Source organism: Rhipicephalus microplus, chromosome 3, assembly GCF_043290135.1.
Source record: "Rhipicephalus microplus isolate Deutch F79 chromosome 3, USDA_Rmic, whole genome shotgun sequence".
Classification (NCBI taxonomy): Eukaryota; Metazoa; Arthropoda; class Arachnida; order Ixodida; family Ixodidae; genus Rhipicephalus; species Rhipicephalus microplus.
The window spans coordinates 282400528-282421840 of NC_134702.1; the positions used below are offsets into that span (position 1 = coordinate 282400528).

The window sequence follows — 21313 nt, forward strand, 5'->3', positions numbered from 1 at the left end:
AGCAAATATTTCTCCACGATTAGTCTTGTGCGCTTTTGACTGAACCTTTCAAAACGGCTTGTTGTATGCTTGCATGTATAGCATCATCCCCATTGGTCAGCTATTTGTAACAGTACTCTTGTCTTGCAAATAAAAGGGGCTCAATTTTTCATTTTGTCTTTTGTGCGCTTCCATCTGAACCTTTCAAAACGTCTTGTTATATGCTTGCATGTACAGCATCATGCCGAATGGACAGCTATTTGCAACGGTACTCATGTCTTGCAAACAAAAGGGGCTCAATTTTTCATTTTGAGTTTCCACGTATTGCTTTAAATGGTTGATGAGAATGTTATTGTGGCACAAGAATTCTTGTCTGTGATACTTGGCAGTGTTTATCACTCAGAAGGTGGACAAGAGGAAATGATTCTCCACGCTTTGTTTTGTGCGCTTCTATCTGAACCTTTCAAAACGGCTTGTTGTATGCTTGCATATACAGCATCATGCCGATTGGACAGCTATTTGCAACGGTACTCATGTCTTCCAAACAAAAGGGGCTCAATTTTTCATTTTGAGTTTTCATGTATTGCTTTAAATGGTTGATGAGAATGTTATTGTGGCACAAGAATTCTTGTCTATGATACTTGGCAGTGTTTATCACTCAGAAGGTGGACAAGAGGAAATAATTCTCCACGCTTTGTTTTGTGCGCTTCTATCTGAACGTGATGATAGTTATAGCGCGAGAACAAAACGACGACACAGAGACAAGAAGTCGTTTTGTTCTCGCGCTATAACTATCATCATGCCATACCAACTAGCCCAAGCTGCCACACTTCTAAGTTACATTTCTATCTGAACCTTTCAAAACGGCTTGTTGTATGCTTGCATGTACAGCATCATGCCGATTGGACAGCTATTTGCAACGGTACTCATGTCTTGCAAACAAAATGGGCTCAATTTTTCATTTTGAGTTTCCAGGTATTGCTTGAAATGGTTCATGAGAGTGTTTTTGTGGCACAAGAATGCTTGTCTGTGATAGTTGGCTGTGTTTATCACTCAGAAGGTGGACAAGAGGAAATAATTCTCCACGCTTTGTTTTGTGCGCTTCCATCTGAACCTTTCAAAACGTCTTCTTATATGCTTGCATGTACAGCATCATGCCCATTGGACAGCTATTCGCAATGGTACTCATGTCTTGCAAACAAAAGAGGCTCAATTTTTCATTTTGAGTTTCCACGTATTGCTTTAAATGGTTCATGAGAATGTTATTGTGGCACAAGAATTCTTGTCTGTGATACTTGGCTGTGTCTATCACTGAGAAGGTGGACAAGAGGAAATAATTTTCCACACTTTGTTTTGTGTGCTTCTATCTGAACCCTTGAAAACAGCTTCTTGTACGGATTCATGTACGGCATCATCTCAACTGAACAGCTAATGGTCACGGTACTTATGTCTTCCAAAGAAGAGTGGCTCAAGTTGTTGTTTTGAGCTTCCACTCATTGCTTAAAATAGTTGACAAAAGTGTTTAGTGGCACAAACTTTCTTGTTCCTGACGCATGGCCGTGCTATCACAGAGAAGGTGCACAATAGCAAATAATGCTCCACGCTTTGCTTTGTGCACAAGATGCTCATGTGCTGTGACATGAGTATTGTTACAAATAGCTGTCCAATGGGGATGATGCTGTACACGTAAGCTTGCAACAAGCCAATTTCAATGGTTCAGATGGAAGTGCACAAAACATAGCGTGGAGAATCATATGCTATTGTGCGCCTTCTCTGTGATAGCCCAGCCAAGTATCAGGAAGAAGAAAGCTTGTGCCACCAAACACACTCATAAACCATTCAAAGCAATGCATGGAAGCTCAAAACAACGACTTGAGCCACTTTTGTTTGCAAGACATAAGTATTTTGACCATTAGCTCTTCAGTTCGATTGATGTGGTGCACGAATTTGCATTGTTTGAAATATGTTATCTGAGTAATTGTGTGACACAAACTTGCGCATTTTCTGCTTGCCTGTTTTGAGTTTTCTTTAAAGACCTAGAAAACGTCATTTGAAGACATCTCTCTAATTTTATTAAGGGACGTAATCTTGCAGTGCCATGCAAGCATGGTTTAAAGAAAACGTTGGTGTAGTGTAACTGCAGAGAGAATTCATTCTTCAAAGAATTGAAGAGAAGTGTCTAGTGTTAGCCCTTTTTATTTTCTTTAAGGAAGTATTACACTCATAAAACAAAACCAAGAAATACTTTGTGTCAAGTTTGAATTTCCGTAATATGATGGAAATTGAGTCTTATAACTTGTGAATTCTTATGCGTCACTTTGACATCAGCATGTTAATATTGATTAGCACTCATGAGAAACACTGGATCCTACACCAGCTAGGAGTCACATAGAGAAGCATACTGGTTTGTTTCTTGTTTAACTTATTATTAACAAGACTGTTAGTATATATTACTCATTTTGTTTTGCCCACTTATGCATGGGTGTCAGTAAGGGTAAAAAATTGGGGTAGTTGTCCCCCTCAAGCCTCACTAGCACTTGCACCCACCCAAGCTATGGCAGTGCTTTCGCCCTACACCAGCCATTTTCACCCCTCAAGAGAGAATCCTGCCGATGACCATGCACTTTGGCACCGATAATACAGTTGTGTGAGAGAGCTGATCTCAAGGCGTGTGCTCCTCGGTCATGCGGCTTCGCTGTCTGCGTTGGAGGGGTAACCGATAGATCGAAGACGAGAGAGTAAGCGCGGAGTCTGTAGATATCAAGAGCGACTGCAGCCTCGTTTGCTTCCTCAGTCACACAGGCTGTCTCCCCACTCCTCGCTTTCATTCCTTATGAATGAAGTTTGTGCGCATGCAGTGTGGCAGGCTTCGATTGTCCTAAAGTGGCTGTAGGCGTTCCGCTTAGTTCGCGGCTCCTTGAATAAACATAGTGGTGTGCGTGAAGCTTGAGCACTGGCAGTTTTAGTGGCAACATGTAGCGAATTAATGTTATGTTTCTACAACGGCGGAGTGCATGTGGCTGCAGTTAGCATTGCTTCAACAAGAAGCTGCGCGTTGAATGTGCGTTAAGTAATATCGTAATCTTCGTAGAATTTTTGGTTAGTAAAAATGGAGCGTGACTGGAAAAAGTACACTAGAAATTGTCGTGGCTAATACGAGAGGGATCACTTTTTGGCCACGGGGTGAAGCATGCGCTATGACAGGAATCAGTGACTTGCAGCTCTAGAAACATAAAAAATGTGCTAGCCATGTAAAATTCTAGGAGTTTGGTTAACATAAAAGTTGCTGAGGGATGTGCAGGCCAGTCTCGTGCGTTAAGCTGTCTCACGTTTTAATTGTTCTTTCTACTAGCAGCACTTTAAAGAAGCTCCACCTTATTCAAAACAGAGCTTTACGCATAATTTACAACTTAGCCAAAGATAATTCTCCACAGCTCAGCTGTTTTTACACTTTTACTTACGTTGAATTCTGGCATATGCATATACAAGATAAAGAATATATTAATGCTTACAGATACAGTAAGGTCAGCTGAATACTCATCTATGTAACACTTACGGCTCGTGAAAAAATTGTAAACAACACCACACTCTAATTATGGGGCCCAGACGAGAATATCTCTACCATTACTCTGTCTATTGAACAAAAAATAGTCAACATCTCGCAGATCTGCGCTTTATGCTTTCGTCGTTAATCTAGATTAACACGGACGAATTTTATTTTTTATGTGTTTTTTTTTTCTGTTGGTATCCTCGAAGTTGGGTGTACTGGTCGCGTTCTTTTGGCGATTATGTATGCTTATGTACGCCAGTTAACGTGTGCCGTCACGGCATGCTGCTGAACAATCATCAGCTGGGAAGCTTAGTGAAGCTCAAAAAAGCTTTTTTTTTTCCACATGCTCTCCGCTGTAGGTAGGTCCAGTTTGTTACTGCGTCGATGAGAATCAACGGGATCATCGCAGAATGCTTAACTGCCATTTGCATTTTTGCGCGACCGGATGTTTACGACCCATAAGTCAACACCACCTGACAGCCGCACTACGGAAGCCAAAATACAAATTTTTGGTAGCGTGAAAAAAAAAATCTATTGAGACCAATCAAACTTACTGCATGCTTTTTTATGCGCGCAAAAAAACGTGAGTTTATGAATTTGAAATTGTGTCAATGAGTTTTCTCTTTCTCGCCAGCTTCGAGTTTTTTTTTTTTTCATTGTAACTGCGGGAGAGTCGGTTAACGACAAGCGGCCAAGACAAGCCCATTTAGGAGTCCTTCGTCGTCAATATGGCGCTTGCAGGTTGTGCGAAGGGGTTTGTTGCTTGTCTTGTGCTACCTGATTTAAACGTTTCCTGTGTGCAGCCTCTATGCCTCTTCGAACTGTGCGGCAGGTGTGAAACAGATGTGGTTCAGTAAAACCGTGAGAAGTCATTTGAAATGCGGGGTGCACCAAAAGTCACGTTCGTCATTTGCGGAGACGGTTACCGCGCCGTTGTGGACAACCTCGAGAAGTGCTTCATATCGCTGAGCGTTGCCGATATGGCAAAAAAGGCCATTATCGGCAAAGTGAGCCGGGTAAGGACATCAAGAAGAGCTGCTATTACAGGGATGTCCACCTTCTTTGAGGTGAGTGTCATTTTATTTTCCATGACGTTTTCGCTGGCGTCCGTTTAGGCGAACAAAGGAGGGCACAACGAAAACATGTTTGAGTGCGTGTGTGTTTTATTTTTTTATGTGGCACATTTTATCCGTGTGTTCTGTATGTTAGCATGCTGCACCTGATACCGCGCGCTCGTGTCCCAGGGGATCTTTCGATCGCAATCATGACCGATCTGGATCAAAATGTATTATGTGCGGCTGCACAGTGACCTAAGTTGTAGCTGGCACTGTTGATCGCGATCAAAAACCGCATTCGGGTCGGCCCTGATAGGACTGGAAATGTCCGGTGTGACACTGGTAGAGTTATTAATATATGAACAAGTCGACATCGCTATTCCTGATGGCAAACCTGCACTACATTGCATTTATTTATTGTTCGCATGTAATAGTCACACATTCTACGTTTTCATTTGTGTGGTTATTTATAGTAGCCTGCTCTCCAACTTTATGTGTTCTCTGATTAAACTATTTTTACTGACCTCGTGCAGATGGAGAAAAAAACGACCCGCCGTGCAACACAATCTTTTCTACCAGAGTGACTGTGAAAAGAACGTCAGAACTTGGAAGGTAAATGTGGTTTAATAGTAAAACTTATTTTAACAACATATACAAAATGCTAACTTCCAATGTCCTGGTTGCTTTCACAAGCCGCACGTCTATACAATAGTCGCTCATTCATGTACATTTGTGCTAATTGGCTAGGCAAGGGTCACTAATTCTATGTTGCAATTTTTTTTTCAAGTTCTGTTCGGTCGTGAAGTAGTAACCAGAGCGAAAATGAAGACTGCTTAATTTGAAACGTTTAGGTACATATACCAGCTACCTCTGTACATATTTGCCATTTTGATTCAGAAATTTGACAGTGTGTAGCACCAACTCATTAATTTATTTATTCACAATACTACAGCCTAGCATAGCCCAAACTGCAGTGGAATTACAAGAAAGGAGAATGGTACAGAAATAATTAGTAACAATACTGGCACCACACGTAAATACGTCAGTTTTGCCGGGATGATTCTTACAAAGAAAAAGAACAGCACTAATAGTTAGCAACCACACTTTTGACTTAGTAATGTAAGAGTCTCAGTGATTTAGTATTCAGCACAACAAATGTTGATCAAGGGCTTCATCAGAACTGTCTGCCTTGCAACTTCCTTTACTCTCCGCCTAGAAGTTCAGTAAGCGAGTCTGCATCAAGCAGCAGAGCGAAGAACAGGACTGGGTGAAAGCACAGACCTCCTAGCCAGCATTTCATGTTAGCAAAAATATGGCAATCAGAGATAGCTAAGTTGAGTCTGTATGGTGTTGGGCGACTGAACTTTCCGCTGCTTCCTCTGTGGCCCCTTGTTGTCATGAAAAAAAAGACAGTGTCTTATGTCTCTCTTTGCTTATTCTTAATTGCGCTCTGTAGACATTTGAGAGTTAGACCTACAATACTGCAGTGAGGGTCATGCCATGTCCCATGAATAAGTGAGGCATAAACTTGCAAAGGCTCATGGGATTCATGCCATCTGCACCAGCTACCATTTAAATGGCTCTCTGCGTGCTGCATCACTCCTTGAGTATTGGCGTTTATCCGTGTCACTCGCTTTCTTCATGGTAACCCGACGCATATGCTGCAAATTTCTAGCACACAATAGCATGGCCGCACCTACGACTGACCACAAAAGAGAAGCATGTGCTGTGATTGCCAAATAATATTTTCATTTGAAGTGGCAAACAACCGACTGTATGTGCTATCACAATTATGTGTTTTCTTTTAAGTGGCGTGGCCTTGGTTGTCACGTCTTTCAACTAATTTTACACTTGCATAATAATGCACATCACCGAATAATGTGCTTATTTTTGCGTGTTTGCCTCAGTGAGGGCGCTCAGCTGTTTTTGCTTTTGCAATTGAAACACTCTGTCGCTGTCTCAGATTGTTGGATATATAGTATCTTGTATCAACGTTCACCATGTGCAATGAGTATCATATGTTACTAAAACTACGTGTTCAGCGGTGACGGCCTGGTAAAATGTTCAAATGTTCATGAATGACATCGACTTTTATTTAGTAAAGTCGAGCTTCTTAGGCGTTTCGGCATTGCATCGTTTTTGTGAACAAGCTGGTATAGGCGATGCTCACCTCACAGTCAGGCACCGTGTTTGTTAAGCCTGTCCTGCTCGCATGTGCACTAGATCAGGTATGAATAAATTTACTACGTAATGAATGCTTGGAGGAACAGTTGAAATCACTAGCAACACATTGTATACCTGTTCTATATATAGAATAGTGGAGCGCCCTTTCTTGTCTACATAGCATTACTGACACATCATTTTTTCCAACTGGTACGAAGTCGTCGCCTTCTTAACCACTACTAATTGTGTATACATCTTTGCAATTGGTGCCGTGGATTCCACGGTGTCACCCCTGGCATGATATCGTGTGGCTGTTGGCTGCTCTGTCTTGCTGTTTTCTGTATCAAGCTCAGAGCTGGCTGCACGTTGCATAGCGGCCGTGCATTTTAAAACAAATGCCGTATGCTTGTCGTAGCTGTGTAGATAGTGATTGTCGTTGTGCTGATGAAAACTACACATCCAAACGACTTTTGTACTTCAGTCTTGGCGCCTTAGATTCTCTTTCGACGTGCCAATATGTTGATGGCACGTAGTCAACCTGCCTTTGCTTGGAGCGCCTGTACATAAATACCGAATGTGTCAAACGAAACCATCCATGCAGGATTGTCGATAAATATTACTCACCTTACGCTAGGCATATACCACTCACCATGTCTCTCCACAAAATTTCCTTCAATTTTCTATTTGTTCCAAGGGAATCTGAACATTTTTTCCCGTTCGGCACTATTTTCGACAGCTGCACAGCCGACTATGATTGTGCAAATGACTAGATTTCAACACAATTGAAAGAAAAGCCCTGTCTACGTCTCCAAAAGCGTGGCCAGCGAAACAGCGTGTCACGAATATCTTTAACTAGGAGCCGATGCAGATGGCAAATCTCATGAGTCTTTGTGGGTTTAAGCCTCACCTATTTTATCGAGGAAACACCACCATTTATCTCCCCAAACACAGCAGCCATGCACTTCTTCTTAAAGAAGGTTCACTTGAATTTCTTTGCGCTCATCGGAATGCTTCCACTGTTTGTATTGCACCTTCAGTTCTGGAGTACATCATGGTAGTGCCAGAGAAATGTCAAAATGGCACCGGTTTATCGTTTTGTTTTCATGACCAGTCAGCATTTCAGGAACTGACTGCACGCAGTTTGCAGCACTAGAGTCTCACTCTGTGTCCAACCATGGTATACCATCTGTGCTGTATTGAGCTGACTGCAATATTTTGGGAAATGAATTACTCAGCCCAAAAATTCTGACCCCATGATTTTACCGAATTATCTGATCCGTTCAGTCAACAAAATCATAGTTTTACACTTGCTTCATTCCCAGTCAGTTTGCATTGTAAATATTGTACATCATGCTTCTAATTTCCTACACTATTGCAGTGCCTTGCTGTCATGAATTGAAAGTGGTGCTGTACACATTGCTCAATATTCGATGAATTTCAGCTGCACTGCACTGCTCAGCACCCTGAAATTGAATTCTAGCACACATTTCACACTTATCCGAGGCATGCTTACATGGGTTTTGCATCAAGAACTGAAAGCTGTGACCTCATAAGATAGACTGGCACACTAAAGAAATCGTACAACACATATGCGTTGCATCATGAAATTTTAATTGCTTTTTATTCGGAGGCCAGTTTGACTTTGAAAAATGTAGGCATTGTATTTTATGAGCTGAAATGTATCTCCGGAGTGTCAACATGCCAAAGCAAGCTTCTCAAGTTATACTCATGCTGACTCTATGTTTGTTACGTTCATGAAGCAGTTAATTTTGTAATGATTTGCATAAATTCATGTGGCTAGATCACTGCATAAGCATCAGTCTGCAAATATGATGTGCAATTATTGCATAGTTATAAATTAAGGAGCACATGCAGCTGTTGCGGTCAGCAACACAGCAGACAGTATGATATTCAAGTGAATATTCATGGCTACCTATGAAGTAATATATGACTTAGTTAGGTAGTTACTGCAACACTAGTCTTGAGGTACGTGTAACTGGAAAGTACAGACTTTGTAGTATGTTGTGTTTATCGAAAAATTCTCAGCAAGTGCTCCTGGAGAGTGAATGATAATTCGACAAGGTTTGAAGAGTAGGCTCTTGCTCAGTCATCGGTCAATATTTAACGTGGAAGTGGAAGAATCACTGAGAATAAAAAATGCACATCTGTGCGTCTACCTAAGCACTTTCTTGAATGCCCATGCATACACGGCTTTATTTCGCATTCACTCGGCAAATGAAAACAGTGAAGATGGTGGTAGAGGAGAAGAGGCTACTTATTTAGCACCTCTTGAAGAAAGTAGGAAGGTGCTTGCTCTGTTAGGAGTGCTTACTCTGGATTTTATGGCATTTAGAGCATCTCTACTGAGTGGTAATATTTTGGGTTTATATATACACTCCCAAGACCACCCCACCCCTTTAAAAAAAAAAGTCGCAGAAGGCAGCGATTCAAGAAAGAAAAAGAGCCCTGTAAGATGGCTCTGGCAATTAGAAGCTTGTTTGATTGAGCCTCCTCCAGAAACTTTTTACAATGGAACGAGTGGATTGAGCAACAAATAGAGGCTTTGGAGGAAAGGAATGGCAGACTTCAGAACCCCTCTCAGCCATAGGTCGGCAAACTCCCTCACAAGCCGAGTCACTCAAACTCGGATTGAGCCATAAATGAGAATCTGAATGAGCCATATGTGTAAATACATTTTGCGATTGAGTGAGCTTCACTTTTTTTTTTGGTCGGCCTGTGCTTTCAACACACCTTCGACAATTTAAAGATAGAATTTTCGGTGAGCCTGTAGTTCGCGCTCTCTTCTTTTTCATTCATCTATAGTTAACACTGGCCCATCTTCCCTATGTAGGTATGGCCGAAGCTAAAAGGAACATGTTACTTTACGCCTGTATGGTAATCAACAAAATTTTTGGTGTGTTTACGAAACAAATGTGAGTCCAGCTTCTTGTCCCCTCTCGATGTTTTTCAGCATGACATTATATCTCGCCTAGTACCTAGTCTATTGGTGGCCATAATGCATTTATGTTGTATCTGTTTATCACTCTTTTTAGCCCCTGAGCTATGCTGTGAATGTAGGTACTACCCACGAAAAACCCTTTACATGCTACGCTTCTCGCTTATTATGTTCACAGAAGTCCAACATAAATCTCTACCAACAAGCTCAGCTGTCCATTACTCTAAGTTGCAAATTTCTATAATGTAGTGAACATTATTTTTCATGATTTCTTAATGCCTATTATCTGTCACCCCTTAGGTTTCAGTGATATCCTCCAGGTCAGGCACCTTCGGCAGAAACACTGCAGCTGCTGCTACCACCACCACGACCTATATTTCACTTCAGCCATTGCTGCATCACAACCAGTATTACAACTTCTGAGCCGCTACCACAGTCCTTCCCAATGATGCCTCACCTTGACAGGGCTTCACATGCTTCAAGAAGAAGCTGTCAGGCAAGTGTGTACTGTTAAGAAATTTAGCTTTCAATAGCACTGATGTTTCCAATGGGCAGAATAATTGACAAGTCTGCCAACTTCATGCTTCTTGGACAAGGTTGAAACTACGTGTGTCTGTCAGTGTAGGGAACCAAGTTTATGTGAATTTCAAAGTAGCTTATTTTTATTTTATTTTACAATATTGCAGGCCCCTTCTCGGGCCAATGCAGGAATGGGTTGAACTTGAATACACAAAAATGTGAGGAAAATAAATCGAACTTATGTACAAAGCAAGTAAGAGCAAGAAATATGCACATTGTATAGTATACAGGTGTTCACATAAGTTCTGAATTCTGTTCATAAATTTGACAGAAGAGCAGTTCACTATATTAGCGGGCAGCATATTCCCTTGCTACAGAACTAAATAATATTTGTAAGGGTTATGTTATTAATTTTGTGTATGAAGGAAGCAGGGTAAGCAAACGTTAGAAGAAAGTACTTTTTCATTGTTTACCAGATATGAAAGCAGATTCTTTTTCTACAATTTTCGTGTACCGTGCAATCCTGAGCGAGTGCTCCCACTATGGTGAAGGTGACGAGAATTGGAGGGGGGGGGGTTCTTGCTCGGTCTTGCATCAAAAAATCAAGATTATGGTGAAAAAGTCGCATGTGCTTCCAACGAAACTGATACACTTTAATAAATATGCATGAATTCACTATGATTCTGCAACCTCGTTGCGCTTCTAAATAAAGGAAGTGAAGGAAACTACAGAAATGGCAAAAAGGCGGAGGGGGGGGGGGAGTGCTTGCTCAGTTGTTCGTGCATGTTTTAAATATCCTGAAAGAGAGAGGATGGAACTTGCTTATTAGGTGGGGCGCTTGCTTGACATATTACAGTATTGTCCTCATCGTGCGTATCTTTTTTGATTCAACTGAAGAAAGCGACCTGAAAGCAAATGGCCCTTTTATATATGGTATATTTGTAGCTTATTTTCTTTGTAAATTGACGAAAAGCATGAAGTTTAGCATTTCTAGCGAAAAGAAAAAGCTGTCCAACTAGTGTTGTTTAGGCATTTACCGAAGTCAGACACAGTGAAATAGATAAGGTGGCACAGTAAAAAAATAGGTCAGCACAGAAAAAAAATGTGCAATTTTCATTGCATAAGTAGAACTTCATCTTCTCGAAGTGACATTTTTTGTTCTGTCAGTATGATAATTTTAAAATGGCAAAAGATGTCATGCTGATTGTTTGTGCACGTACTCAAGCAACACATGGTGGTGTACTGAACTGAACTTGATCCTTTAGAATAACTTTCATTTGATCTTAAAGAAAGTGTGCAAAATGTCCAAAATCATGTACAGGAGCAAAAAAATGCAATTTTTTAAATAAAGTAAACCATACTTTGGTTCGGTCAGTAGAACGCAAGGCTCTGAACAAATTAGTATAAACTTCTTGTTGCTATCATTACATGCTCAAAAATACGTGGAAGTCTGGGACTTGCCGGTCTTCTCTAATCAACACAGTGCTCTGAAGTAAGGCAGTGTTTACATACACCCGCAGAGCTGTCATATTCAATAATGGCAAAGTAGATACATAGAGCAGAAAAGTTATTGTCGCTACCCCTTAATTGGAGGCAGTGACCGGGTAGATTCCAATGGCTGACTTAACATCCCCAAAAATGCACTGCTAAAGCTTGAACAGTTTAACATCAGGCCCTTTTAGCAGGGGTGCAGCAGCTGTGCCAATCGCGCCAATTTGATACAATTCCCGATTGTTGCACCGAGCTGGGCCAAACCCGTGAAATTGTTAAAATTGCACCACGCTGCGCCAAAATGCCCAGCCAGCCTCAATTTTTTTTCAGGTGTACTAATTGCGGTGAGCAATGCAGGCCATGTCGGCCACCTGCAGCTTTGCACCATCACTAAAAGCGTGCAAACCCGAAGTAAACTGCCTAGAATATACCTAAAATAATCTAGCCACCCACCCTATGCTCGTGAGACGTGATCGACCTGATAAAGTAACAACACTGCATGTCTATCGGTCCGCTGACCACAACAGATACGTATCGGCGGGATGGCAGAACTTTAAAACAAAAATGTGTTGCACCAACCCTTCGCGGAAAATGTAAGTTCTCTTGCCAGAAACGCGGATATGGCTTAATAAGGCTTCGACGTGCTGTAAATGCCAGTGTTGATTACCTTAGCAGTGGCAAATAACAAATTTTGGCTGGAAGCTGCGTCCTTCTCACGGTCTTGGCGATAGATATCTAGTACCGTCTCCGGGGCAACGGGGGTGCGCGGTTGTTACTTTATCTGGTCAAACTCGTCTTGCAAGGTAGCCGAAGCGGCACACAGCCCCATGCTGAAAAGGGTGGGTGGGAGGGGGGTGGTGAGCGGTAAGAAAATTTGTTGACTTTCGTTCAGCGCTCGTGTTGTCCTCTTTTGCCTTCCGTACCTCGACTTTGTCTGTTTCTTCTAGCACATTCGTGCTCGCGCTGCAGCCCTTATTACTATGAGTTCTAAAGCTGCTTGAGTCACCTTTGCCGCACTAGACCGGTGCCTGCGAAAAAGCGTGTTGAGATTTACAAGGGGCTGTTCGCGATACTGGGACACTTCACATCTTGCTCAGTTACTCATGCGTTTGTACACCATTAAATTCTGAGTACCAGTATAATTACTGATGTATAAATAAGCTACTGTCAATCATTTGAAGCAGTGTGTGACATTTATGCTTCTCTACAGAAATAAACTAAATTGTGCGCCAATTTTTTTTTCACCACCTTTACTTCTCGTTTTTACGAATCTTCCAAATTTCAAGCTCACAATATCGGCAGATTGATATTGAAATTCTCAGAGTTTGTCAATCGATTTAACAGGTGCAGTCAACGCTAATATGGACTTTATCATTGGTTCCTTAGCGAGGTGGTTCAAAATACTACCTTCATTGAAATAGTAGTAAATAGTATGCTCACACTACATAATTTAGGTTATGTTGAATTGTTTATACATGCTTTTTCTCTAAATGTAAGCCACCTTTTTTTATAGTGCTCCAAATTCGCTATGTTGTGATAAAAATGCATGTTCTTTTTTTCCATAACCAGCTCCGAACTTGGAATTTAGTGCTCCAAAAGTAACATTTTGCTGCTCCAAAAATTGCTCCAAATGCTATTTCGGCTGTTGTACCCCTGTTTTAGCACGCCAGCAAATGCTGGTTGGGGTCCAAAGATAAAGTCTTAGCTCAGAGTTTTGTTACAAGTACGAAGCAATGAAGGAAATAGGAGCAAATGGGAATGCTCCACAAAGATTAGCACTTAACTCTTCAGATTCCATTTCACAAAACGAAACACTGGTTAAAGTCAATGTCAGTGCTGCTGAGAGTGAGAGGGTTTTTGTGCTGTCGGTAGTCTCAACGAATAGAAAGTGCTGAGAGCACACCTCGTAAACAAGCCGTGTAGTGATATTTATCCAAATAGCACGCACCAGCACTCATAACTGCGCCCTTATGTTCAATGGTAGCAGCTGTTGAAAGTGTCCATATAATTGCCATTGCAATATTTTATTCTAAATGAATGGCTAGTTAAATCACTGGACAACTCAAGTGGGTTTAACAATGATGGTGAGACAATCATCAAGTATTACTCATCGCAAGCATGAAACTCAGGCACTCCAGAATATTCAATCCTTCAAGCAATGATTTCATCACCAGCCCGACTAGTCCCTCCATGTAGACTGCAGTATTGACCAGGAGCTCCCCTGCTGCAGTCGGTGAATACTTGTTACTCCTCACTGTCGAGACTCTCTTTCAAAACACCTCCTCAGTAACTGCACAGCATCATCTATAAAATCTTCATCATAGACCGACTGACTGATGCCCTATTAAGGTGCTATTAGGAGCTGTTTTGTATGCAGAACATCACACTGCATTGTTTCAAATTTTTTCTGGTCAGTGTTTTTCTCGGCAGCGATGTAAGATGATCGATGGTACTACTTAATAATGTAACACTTCTCTGGACAACCGAAAAACTCTTCTATATCATAACACATTGCCTTACCAGCTGAACCACTTCTGCATTTACCTCGTCTCTGCGTGCTTATATTGAGCAGCACCCTGCATAGGTTAAAAAGAAATCTGCGAATCATTCACGCTCACTCATGAAATATATTTTTTCCTTAGGCCTTACTAGTGGACTCAGACTCGCTGCTCCTTGCAAGTCTGACAAGTCTGGTGAGTAGACTTCCGAGTCTGTTAAAATATGATGATCTTTTCCACACAAGATTTCAATGCTCCTTAACAGCAATGTGATGCAATATTGGTGCTCCAGTTGATGATCTTTTCCACACATGGTTTCAATGCTCCTTAACAGCAATGTGTTGCATAATTGGTGCTCCAGTTACAACCTTTCAATCTCAGACCTTTATATAGTGACTGCAACCCATTAAGGTAATCTCTATTCATAGAGATGGCACCTCAGATATTTTATGAGAATGTCCCGGGAAGAAATTCACAGGAGGGCATGTCAAGGAACCTCGACTCCCCCCCCCCCCGTCTTGTAGTTCTGGCCTCTCAGCTATAAATATTGAGTCGGTGAACAAATGCTTGTGCATTGAGATATGTGTGAGCTGTGAAAACTGAGAGCTCAAGGCGCGATTTCATGTGTAGGGAGGCCGCTACACTGCCACGAGACACTGCAAAGTGCCAGCTGGAGCACCTATTATGCAATATATTGCTTTTATGGAGCACTGAAACTATAGGTGAAAAAGATAATCATATTTTAACGGACTCGTAAGTTGACTTACCAGACTTGGTCATTGGTCACTAACAGCAAAAAAACCCTTCACTCTTGGGAGCACTCACATTTGCTTTAACCAGCGTTTTGTTTTGTAGAGTTAAGTGAGATTGAATCCAAAAGAGGTTACTGCTAATCTCGATTCTCAATTGCTATGATTCTTGAACAAGGGTGCGAATAGTTGCCATTTGCACCCTGGTTCGAGGAATATTGACATGACTCATCCATGCATAGCAAAACAAAGGCAAAGCCTTGAAATGAATAAGTTTCTTGCATGCTTTTTTCATAGCACTGTAGCAGCTTCTACATGACATTGTGTCCTGAGTTCTCATTTTTTTGGGGGGCTTTTGCACCAGCATTTGGTGTGAAGCATGCTGGCTATTGCGCGGTGCCTTCTTTCAGAGGAGGGTGCAGGAGCATGCATGCTTCAGAGAAACAGCTGTTGATAGCTCGTGTAGCTGCAAAGGGCTCATTAGGGGCTATGCTTGGGGGCTTCTTTTTTAATGCTGTTTAAGTACTCATTTGTGTCAGCTGTGGTTGCATGCTTGTGTGGAAGCACCTTATTTTATGGCTGACTTAACTATCCACTTTTTTTGCTTTTTGGAGGGCAGCACCCAGGGGGGGGGGGGGACTGCCGCTTACAGTTCTGGCCCTCATAAATAACAAAGTGGGCAGCTTTGCTTTTTTTTTAAATTTTTGTTTGCTGTTGATGCATTAATACTCATCTCTACCAGTTCCACGACATTCCTCATACAGCCTGAATATGCCATTTACACTCCTGCAGCTTGCACTTATCGTTTTTATATCCATGTACTGTATTTTCTCACATAATAATTGTATTTTTTTCATTTTTGGACAATTTACTGATATAAAGGTGTGGTTTGTACAGTGGGTAAAGTTTTGGAACAGGTCGACTAATTTTAAAACTGGAAGCTGGAATTGTAATGACTACGTTGTGCCATAACAAAACCATATCAGGTTGAAGAGTTCCTACCTTCAAGTTACAGGCACATGTTCGCATTGCCTTGTAATGAAGAAGCCCTGAAAAGCCTTTCCAAGTAATCATCAAATGTCTTCATTAGAGAAACTTAATTCATCCTAAATCGACTGTTGCAAAAAATTTTGCAATCTGCGAAATACTATCGGAGCTACAGGAATTCGTCACATACTTTACGTGCTTTCTGTCACCTTTCGTTCGAGTGAGCTCACTCAAGGCCACGCAGGAGGGGATGACTGGGGGACAAGAAGCTATGCCTATTTATCAACGTGCGTCCTGAAGTTGAGCTCTTTTATCCCCCCCCCCCTTTTTTTTTCTTCAAACATGGGGCTTCTTCTCAGTGTAATCACGAACATGTGCACGGGCATAAAGCAGCCTCCTGTTGCGGTTGTACACATTGCACTTGAAGCGCAGTCAGTTGAATTTGGAACCTTATTTGTTTAGGGGAAACAGCGTTTTTCAGGTGACTGATAATAAATTATGAATTACAGGCTGCGTGTTGCCCCATCATGTCTGTCTCACATGCTCTCAGGTGCCTCGACTACCCTCGGCAGCATTTTCCGACCATGCTCAAAAAGGGTTGCTGGGCCACTTAAACTGCTTCATGGAGAGTGTTGTGTATACTATACTGAATTTGTGAAAGAAATGCCCATTTTAGCATGCCTAATTCCTGTATATCTGCCATCTGCTACACTTTATAAGAACAATTTGAAAAAGATTTAAGTGATGACAGTAGATGATCGAGGCCCTTAAATTGCTGGACATTAAATGTTACCGTCAAGGCACTCAAAGAACAGGAGGAAAAGGTCGCTCTGGTGCAAGTGTGCCCTTAATTGGCTATGCTTTATATGGTTTTGCCTGCTTCAACATCATCAAAGTGCTTGAAGAACAAGAAGAATAATTCTCTGTGGCAGGAGTGTGCGATAAAATGCTCAGCTATTTCTGGTTTTCCCACTTCTCTTGAACTTTATAGTATGTGTGCCAAAGTGAATTCTAATATTGAAGTGTGTGTGCAAATTGAATATTTTTCTGAAATTTCTCGAATAGTTCTAGAATTTTTTCAAATACTTCATGTGAAATTCTAGAAAAAGTTGGAGAGGCTTCCAAAGTTTATTCTTATGAGATAAAAGTCTTCCTTTTCGCAAAATTGATAAGTGTTGGTAGGGTAGCGTTTCCTAGTTGCCTTATAAAGAATAAGGCAATGCACAATTGAATTTATATATGCACAGATGTGTTCAATGCACGATTTCATGCAGCCAAAGAGTTGATCAAATTTCAGGTCAAAAAGCAGTATAAGTAAGCCCTTGTCTCTGCCACACCTATCTTCTCCTTGTTAGAATCAGCCTTTTCTAGAGTCAGTACATTTGCGACCGTAGCAGAGCCAGAAATTCAGCTTTCATGCAATACGAGTGTGATGAGGTGAAACATTAAAAATTTGGAGGGTAACTTTCAGTCAGACATTGACCCTATTTTTTGTCTCTGGTAAGTTATAATAGTTCAAATAGCAAAATTTGCTGTACGAATTGAATCAAATAGCAAATATTATTCAAAAGATATTCAAAAATATGAATATTTGCGTATCCCTACTTATTGTTTACTTCAAATTTTCACCCCATTTTTTGTTCTCAGTAGAAAAGACATGTGCCCTTCTAAATGCTGTGCTAAGGCCACAGATCACAACTCATGCACGTGCCTAGAGCTCCACGCATATTCTTCTGTGAGACCTTCTATTTAGCTGTTTGAATTCAATATTGTGAAACCTCGTGGATCAATTTTCACTATTGAAACTTCATTTTTTGAAGTAGTTATGCTAGTAAGTTTCAAGTGTTAAAGCCACAATTTGAGGGTGAGTGTAACGATGTTAACTCCCACACACCAGAAAGAAGGATAACAGAGACATTTTTCCCCTGCAGGTTCATTTGAGAGGCAGAAGAAGGAGCAGTGGGCTTGGCTGCGGTCGTAATGCAAGGAGGCTACAAACGTCCTGTGAAGTGTCCTTCAGCTTCAGAACAAGAGCCTCATAGTAGCCCCGCATTGGAGTTTTTGTGCATCAAGAGGACAAACAAGTGCCCCTGAACAGGGCTCTGACAGCGAGAAATTTGGAGGTTGTGGCTTGTGATTATTGCTTAAAGAGGTACTGACGCAAATTTTTGTCTTGCAATATTAACATTGTTGACAGCCAATCAGTGACAATGTGGTGGATTGCTTGCTGCAGCATGGGACAGATGGACAATTGCTGTCTGTTTATTACAGACTAGTTTTAGCTTGGCACAGCTCTAAGAACACGAGCCACGGAATGCAACAAATGCCAACTAGTGTGCTAAATGGTACACATAAAACGGGGCTTCCAGGTGTAAGTAGCACTTGCACAGCAGGTCTATCAATATTGAAAGTGGACGGTGACAGCCGACACAGTAATCAAGGCGCTGGGGCAAACAGCTCCCGCTCGGTGCTTCTGGCTTAAGAGATGGCCCACCATGGCGTATTGTTCTTCTTTCTTTTTACACACAGAACACTGACGCACTTCTGTGCTGCCTGCGTTATGTGCTCACATTGTTTTGCTGCTGCATATGCAGCACAATGTCGTTGTCGTCAAGTTGATCGTTCTCGTTCGGGTGCAAAGATTTTCTTGAGGCATCCTTACGTTCCACATGTTTACATTAGGCATGAACACAGCAGTCGCTGAATAGTAGCCTGCTAGCACAAGTGTGGCCAAAAGCAATAACGACTATGATGTCAATAATGTAGCCGTGCCAACTCTGAGCTCAGCAACAATGGTGGCACCTTGAAGTTGGGACTCAGCTTCAGGTCACTTTCAGTGTTTCAATGAAGCGAGATGTGGCATATAGCACTGGATCAGGCACGCAAACTTTAATATTCATATAATTGGCCGTCTGAGCTATAATTGTTCATCCAATTTGTAGATATATGTACGTTCAAGGGAATCAATGTGGCAGGCTATATTAGCCACAAAATTTTGTGTTAGTACTCTTTATGGTATTTTGCTTTATGTTTTAACTTACAGTTAAACAAATAAGTAAAGAATTTAGTAAGTTATAGTAATCATATAAATAAATTCGAGGATGCAAAAATATTTGTCTTGTTTTTCTCAAATGTCCCGACACTACACTACATACAACACTTCCACCCGTTTAGTCTACTGTACTTTCGAAGCACCATTAAATTGCCCATTGTGGCATATTCATATTTTTTACACTATAAACTGGTATAGCCTTATTACCATGCTTAGACAAACATGACTTATGATCCTTACTACTTGCCCAAAGTAACCGGGGTTGTTCTGCAGAAGGGCTTGTTTTTGGGCTAGTTTATGCTTGCTTAAAATTATATGGTGTGTGGTTTTGTGTGACTGTTCTCTCTTTTTTGCACTATATTATGATTTTCAGCAGGACCGGAGAATTCGTCGGACCCCTATCACCTATATTACCCATGAACCCTTAACTCCTGTATGGCCCATATACCCCATATGCCCCATAAGCTCTGTATCCCCCATATGGCCCGTAATCCCTGCATCCCCCATTTGGCCCATAATCTCTGTATCACCTGTATCCAATAACATCGTATGATACGGGTCCTATCTGTACAGGATTTTTCAGTAGGGCTGCTACGTCAGAAGTGAGAGGCCTTGCCCCTCGACCGTGTCATGCCCTCTTATAGATAGCCCAGAGCTGTGCCTCAAGATTCGAGGTGCATAGAGATCATTCGCACTTTTCCTTGGTAATCCTGGCTCCTTGTGCCTTGAGGCAATGCCAGAGCATGTGAGTGAGACTAGGTGTACGTATCTCTCCGGAATCTAATTCAGGTTGAAAAGTCTGTTATATTTTTTGTGTATTGTGTATATAATAGGAAGTTATTTACTATTTACCAATTTAATGAAAGGATTATTCATTGCACAAATATATTTGAATGATCTTCTGCATAAATATCGTAACACAAATTGTGCAAATACAAGTATGCATACAACTAAGGTGATCACAAATGAAATTACTTTGATAATTATATGATATACTTATCTAATTTGCTGTAGCATATATTTGCATCTCATGATATATACTAATTAAAATTGGTTATTTCTTGAGGTTGTGTACAGCTAACTAATAGAGCTGAAGAAGTTAAAAAATTGGGTACTTCAATACCAGAAAAAGTTATACTTGCCTAGATATTCAGTCTAATAAGTTCTATTCATGTTCTACATTCATTTTCAAGGGTGACATTGAGCGCTATGCAAGTCCTATAGATGGCCTCCATTCAGCCCCATTAGCTCCTATATTGTACTAGATGCGACCTACATAGCATTTCCGTAGCTCCTACATACCCCTATATGTTCTTCCCAGGTCCCATTCAGCTCCTACATAGCTCCCACATACCCCTATATATTCTGCCCAGGTCCCATTCAGCTCCTACATAGCACCACAAGGGTCCTGTATAAGCCCTATATACCCCATTTGGTCCTCCCACAGCTCCTGTATTAACCCCTGTAACCTCTGTATTGAAGCATACGGATTCTGTATGAAATCATATAGGTTTTTAGGGGCGAAGCTCCTTAAGGCGTGGGCTGTGAGTCCCCTGTATGTAGACACCTCTTGTTTAGTTCTTGCAGTGTTCACTAGATGGCGGTACCGTCCCCTGGATGTAGCCAGCTTTCGTTTAGTTCTTGCAGTGTACATTAGATGGTGGTACTTGTAGCTGATGATGAAAAGATGCAAGATGTTATAAGCTAGACGGCGGTACTTGTAGTTGATGATGAAAGATGCGAGATGTTATAATCTAGGAATGATGTCACATATGGCACGTGTCATTGGTGGAAGGCAGTCGTTCGATTTAGTGCGGCGACGTACGCTAGGAGGAGCGTTGTAATAAAATCGAGTGGGCAAAATGTACGGAGGATTCATGGTTTACCAGGTTTACCTCCGGAGCTTCGCCCACTCATCATCGTTCACTTCGTGGATATGGCGGCACTTTTTCAGTAGGGATGAATCAATGACACATGACTTTGCTATAGCAAACATGCCTATGTGGTGTTGGATTGAACAGTGCATTGTACTTCATTCAGTTCAATTACAGGCTGATCAGTCTTGTATAAGTGCTTTCTCTCTATCACCACACATGATCAAATGAAAAATTTGCACTTGACTCTTAGTATACTGGTATATAGCTTGTGTCTTCGACTACTCAAAATGAATGTTTTGCTGCTGTTTATGGTAATGAATTTATCCAACATGAAAATATCTCGCCTTGTGAACTTTGTCAGACCTGCTTTTTTTTTTCTTTCCTATGCAGGCGTTGTATGTAAGGCAGTAACAGAGAGGTGATAGCTTGAGCTTTTG

At 41.3% G+C, this 21313-nt stretch overlaps 1 protein-coding gene across 3 annotated transcripts; it reads left to right on the forward strand.

Annotated features, from left to right (window-relative positions):
* Positions 1-4262: 4262 nt before the first annotated feature.
* Positions 4263-19059, forward strand: LOC142804295 (uncharacterized). 3 transcript variants are annotated; one of them, XM_075891068.1, is made up of 4 exons: positions 4265-4596; positions 5118-5196; positions 10004-10199; positions 17879-19059. In XM_075891068.1, exons 1-2 carry the CDS (start codon positions 4408-4410, stop codon positions 5166-5168), a joined length of 240 nt encoding a protein of 79 aa, XP_075747183.1. In that variant the 5' UTR covers positions 4265-4407; the 3' UTR covers positions 5169-5196; positions 10004-10199; positions 17879-19059. The 3 variants fall into 3 exon arrangements, with proteins under 3 accessions (XP_075747182.1, XP_075747181.1, XP_075747183.1); XM_075891067.1 differs by lacking the exon at positions 5118-5196 and having other exon boundaries at positions 4263-4596; positions 10004-10203; XM_075891066.1 differs by lacking the exon at positions 5118-5196 and having other exon boundaries at positions 4263-4596.
* The last annotated feature ends 2254 nt before the right edge of the window (positions 19060-21313 follow it).

What these genes read in the sequence shown, in the direction of transcription:
- LOC142804295 (XM_075891067.1), top strand. Translation starts at nt 4,408, where the DNA reads ATGCGGGGTGCACCAAAAGTCACGTTCGTCATTTGCGGAGACGGTTAC. An exon ending in GGATGTCCACCTTCTTTGAG is followed by an intron (nt 4,597 to 10,003) that starts GTGAGTGTCATT and finishes GTCACCCCTTAG; the next exon opens with GTTTCAGTGATATCCTCCAG.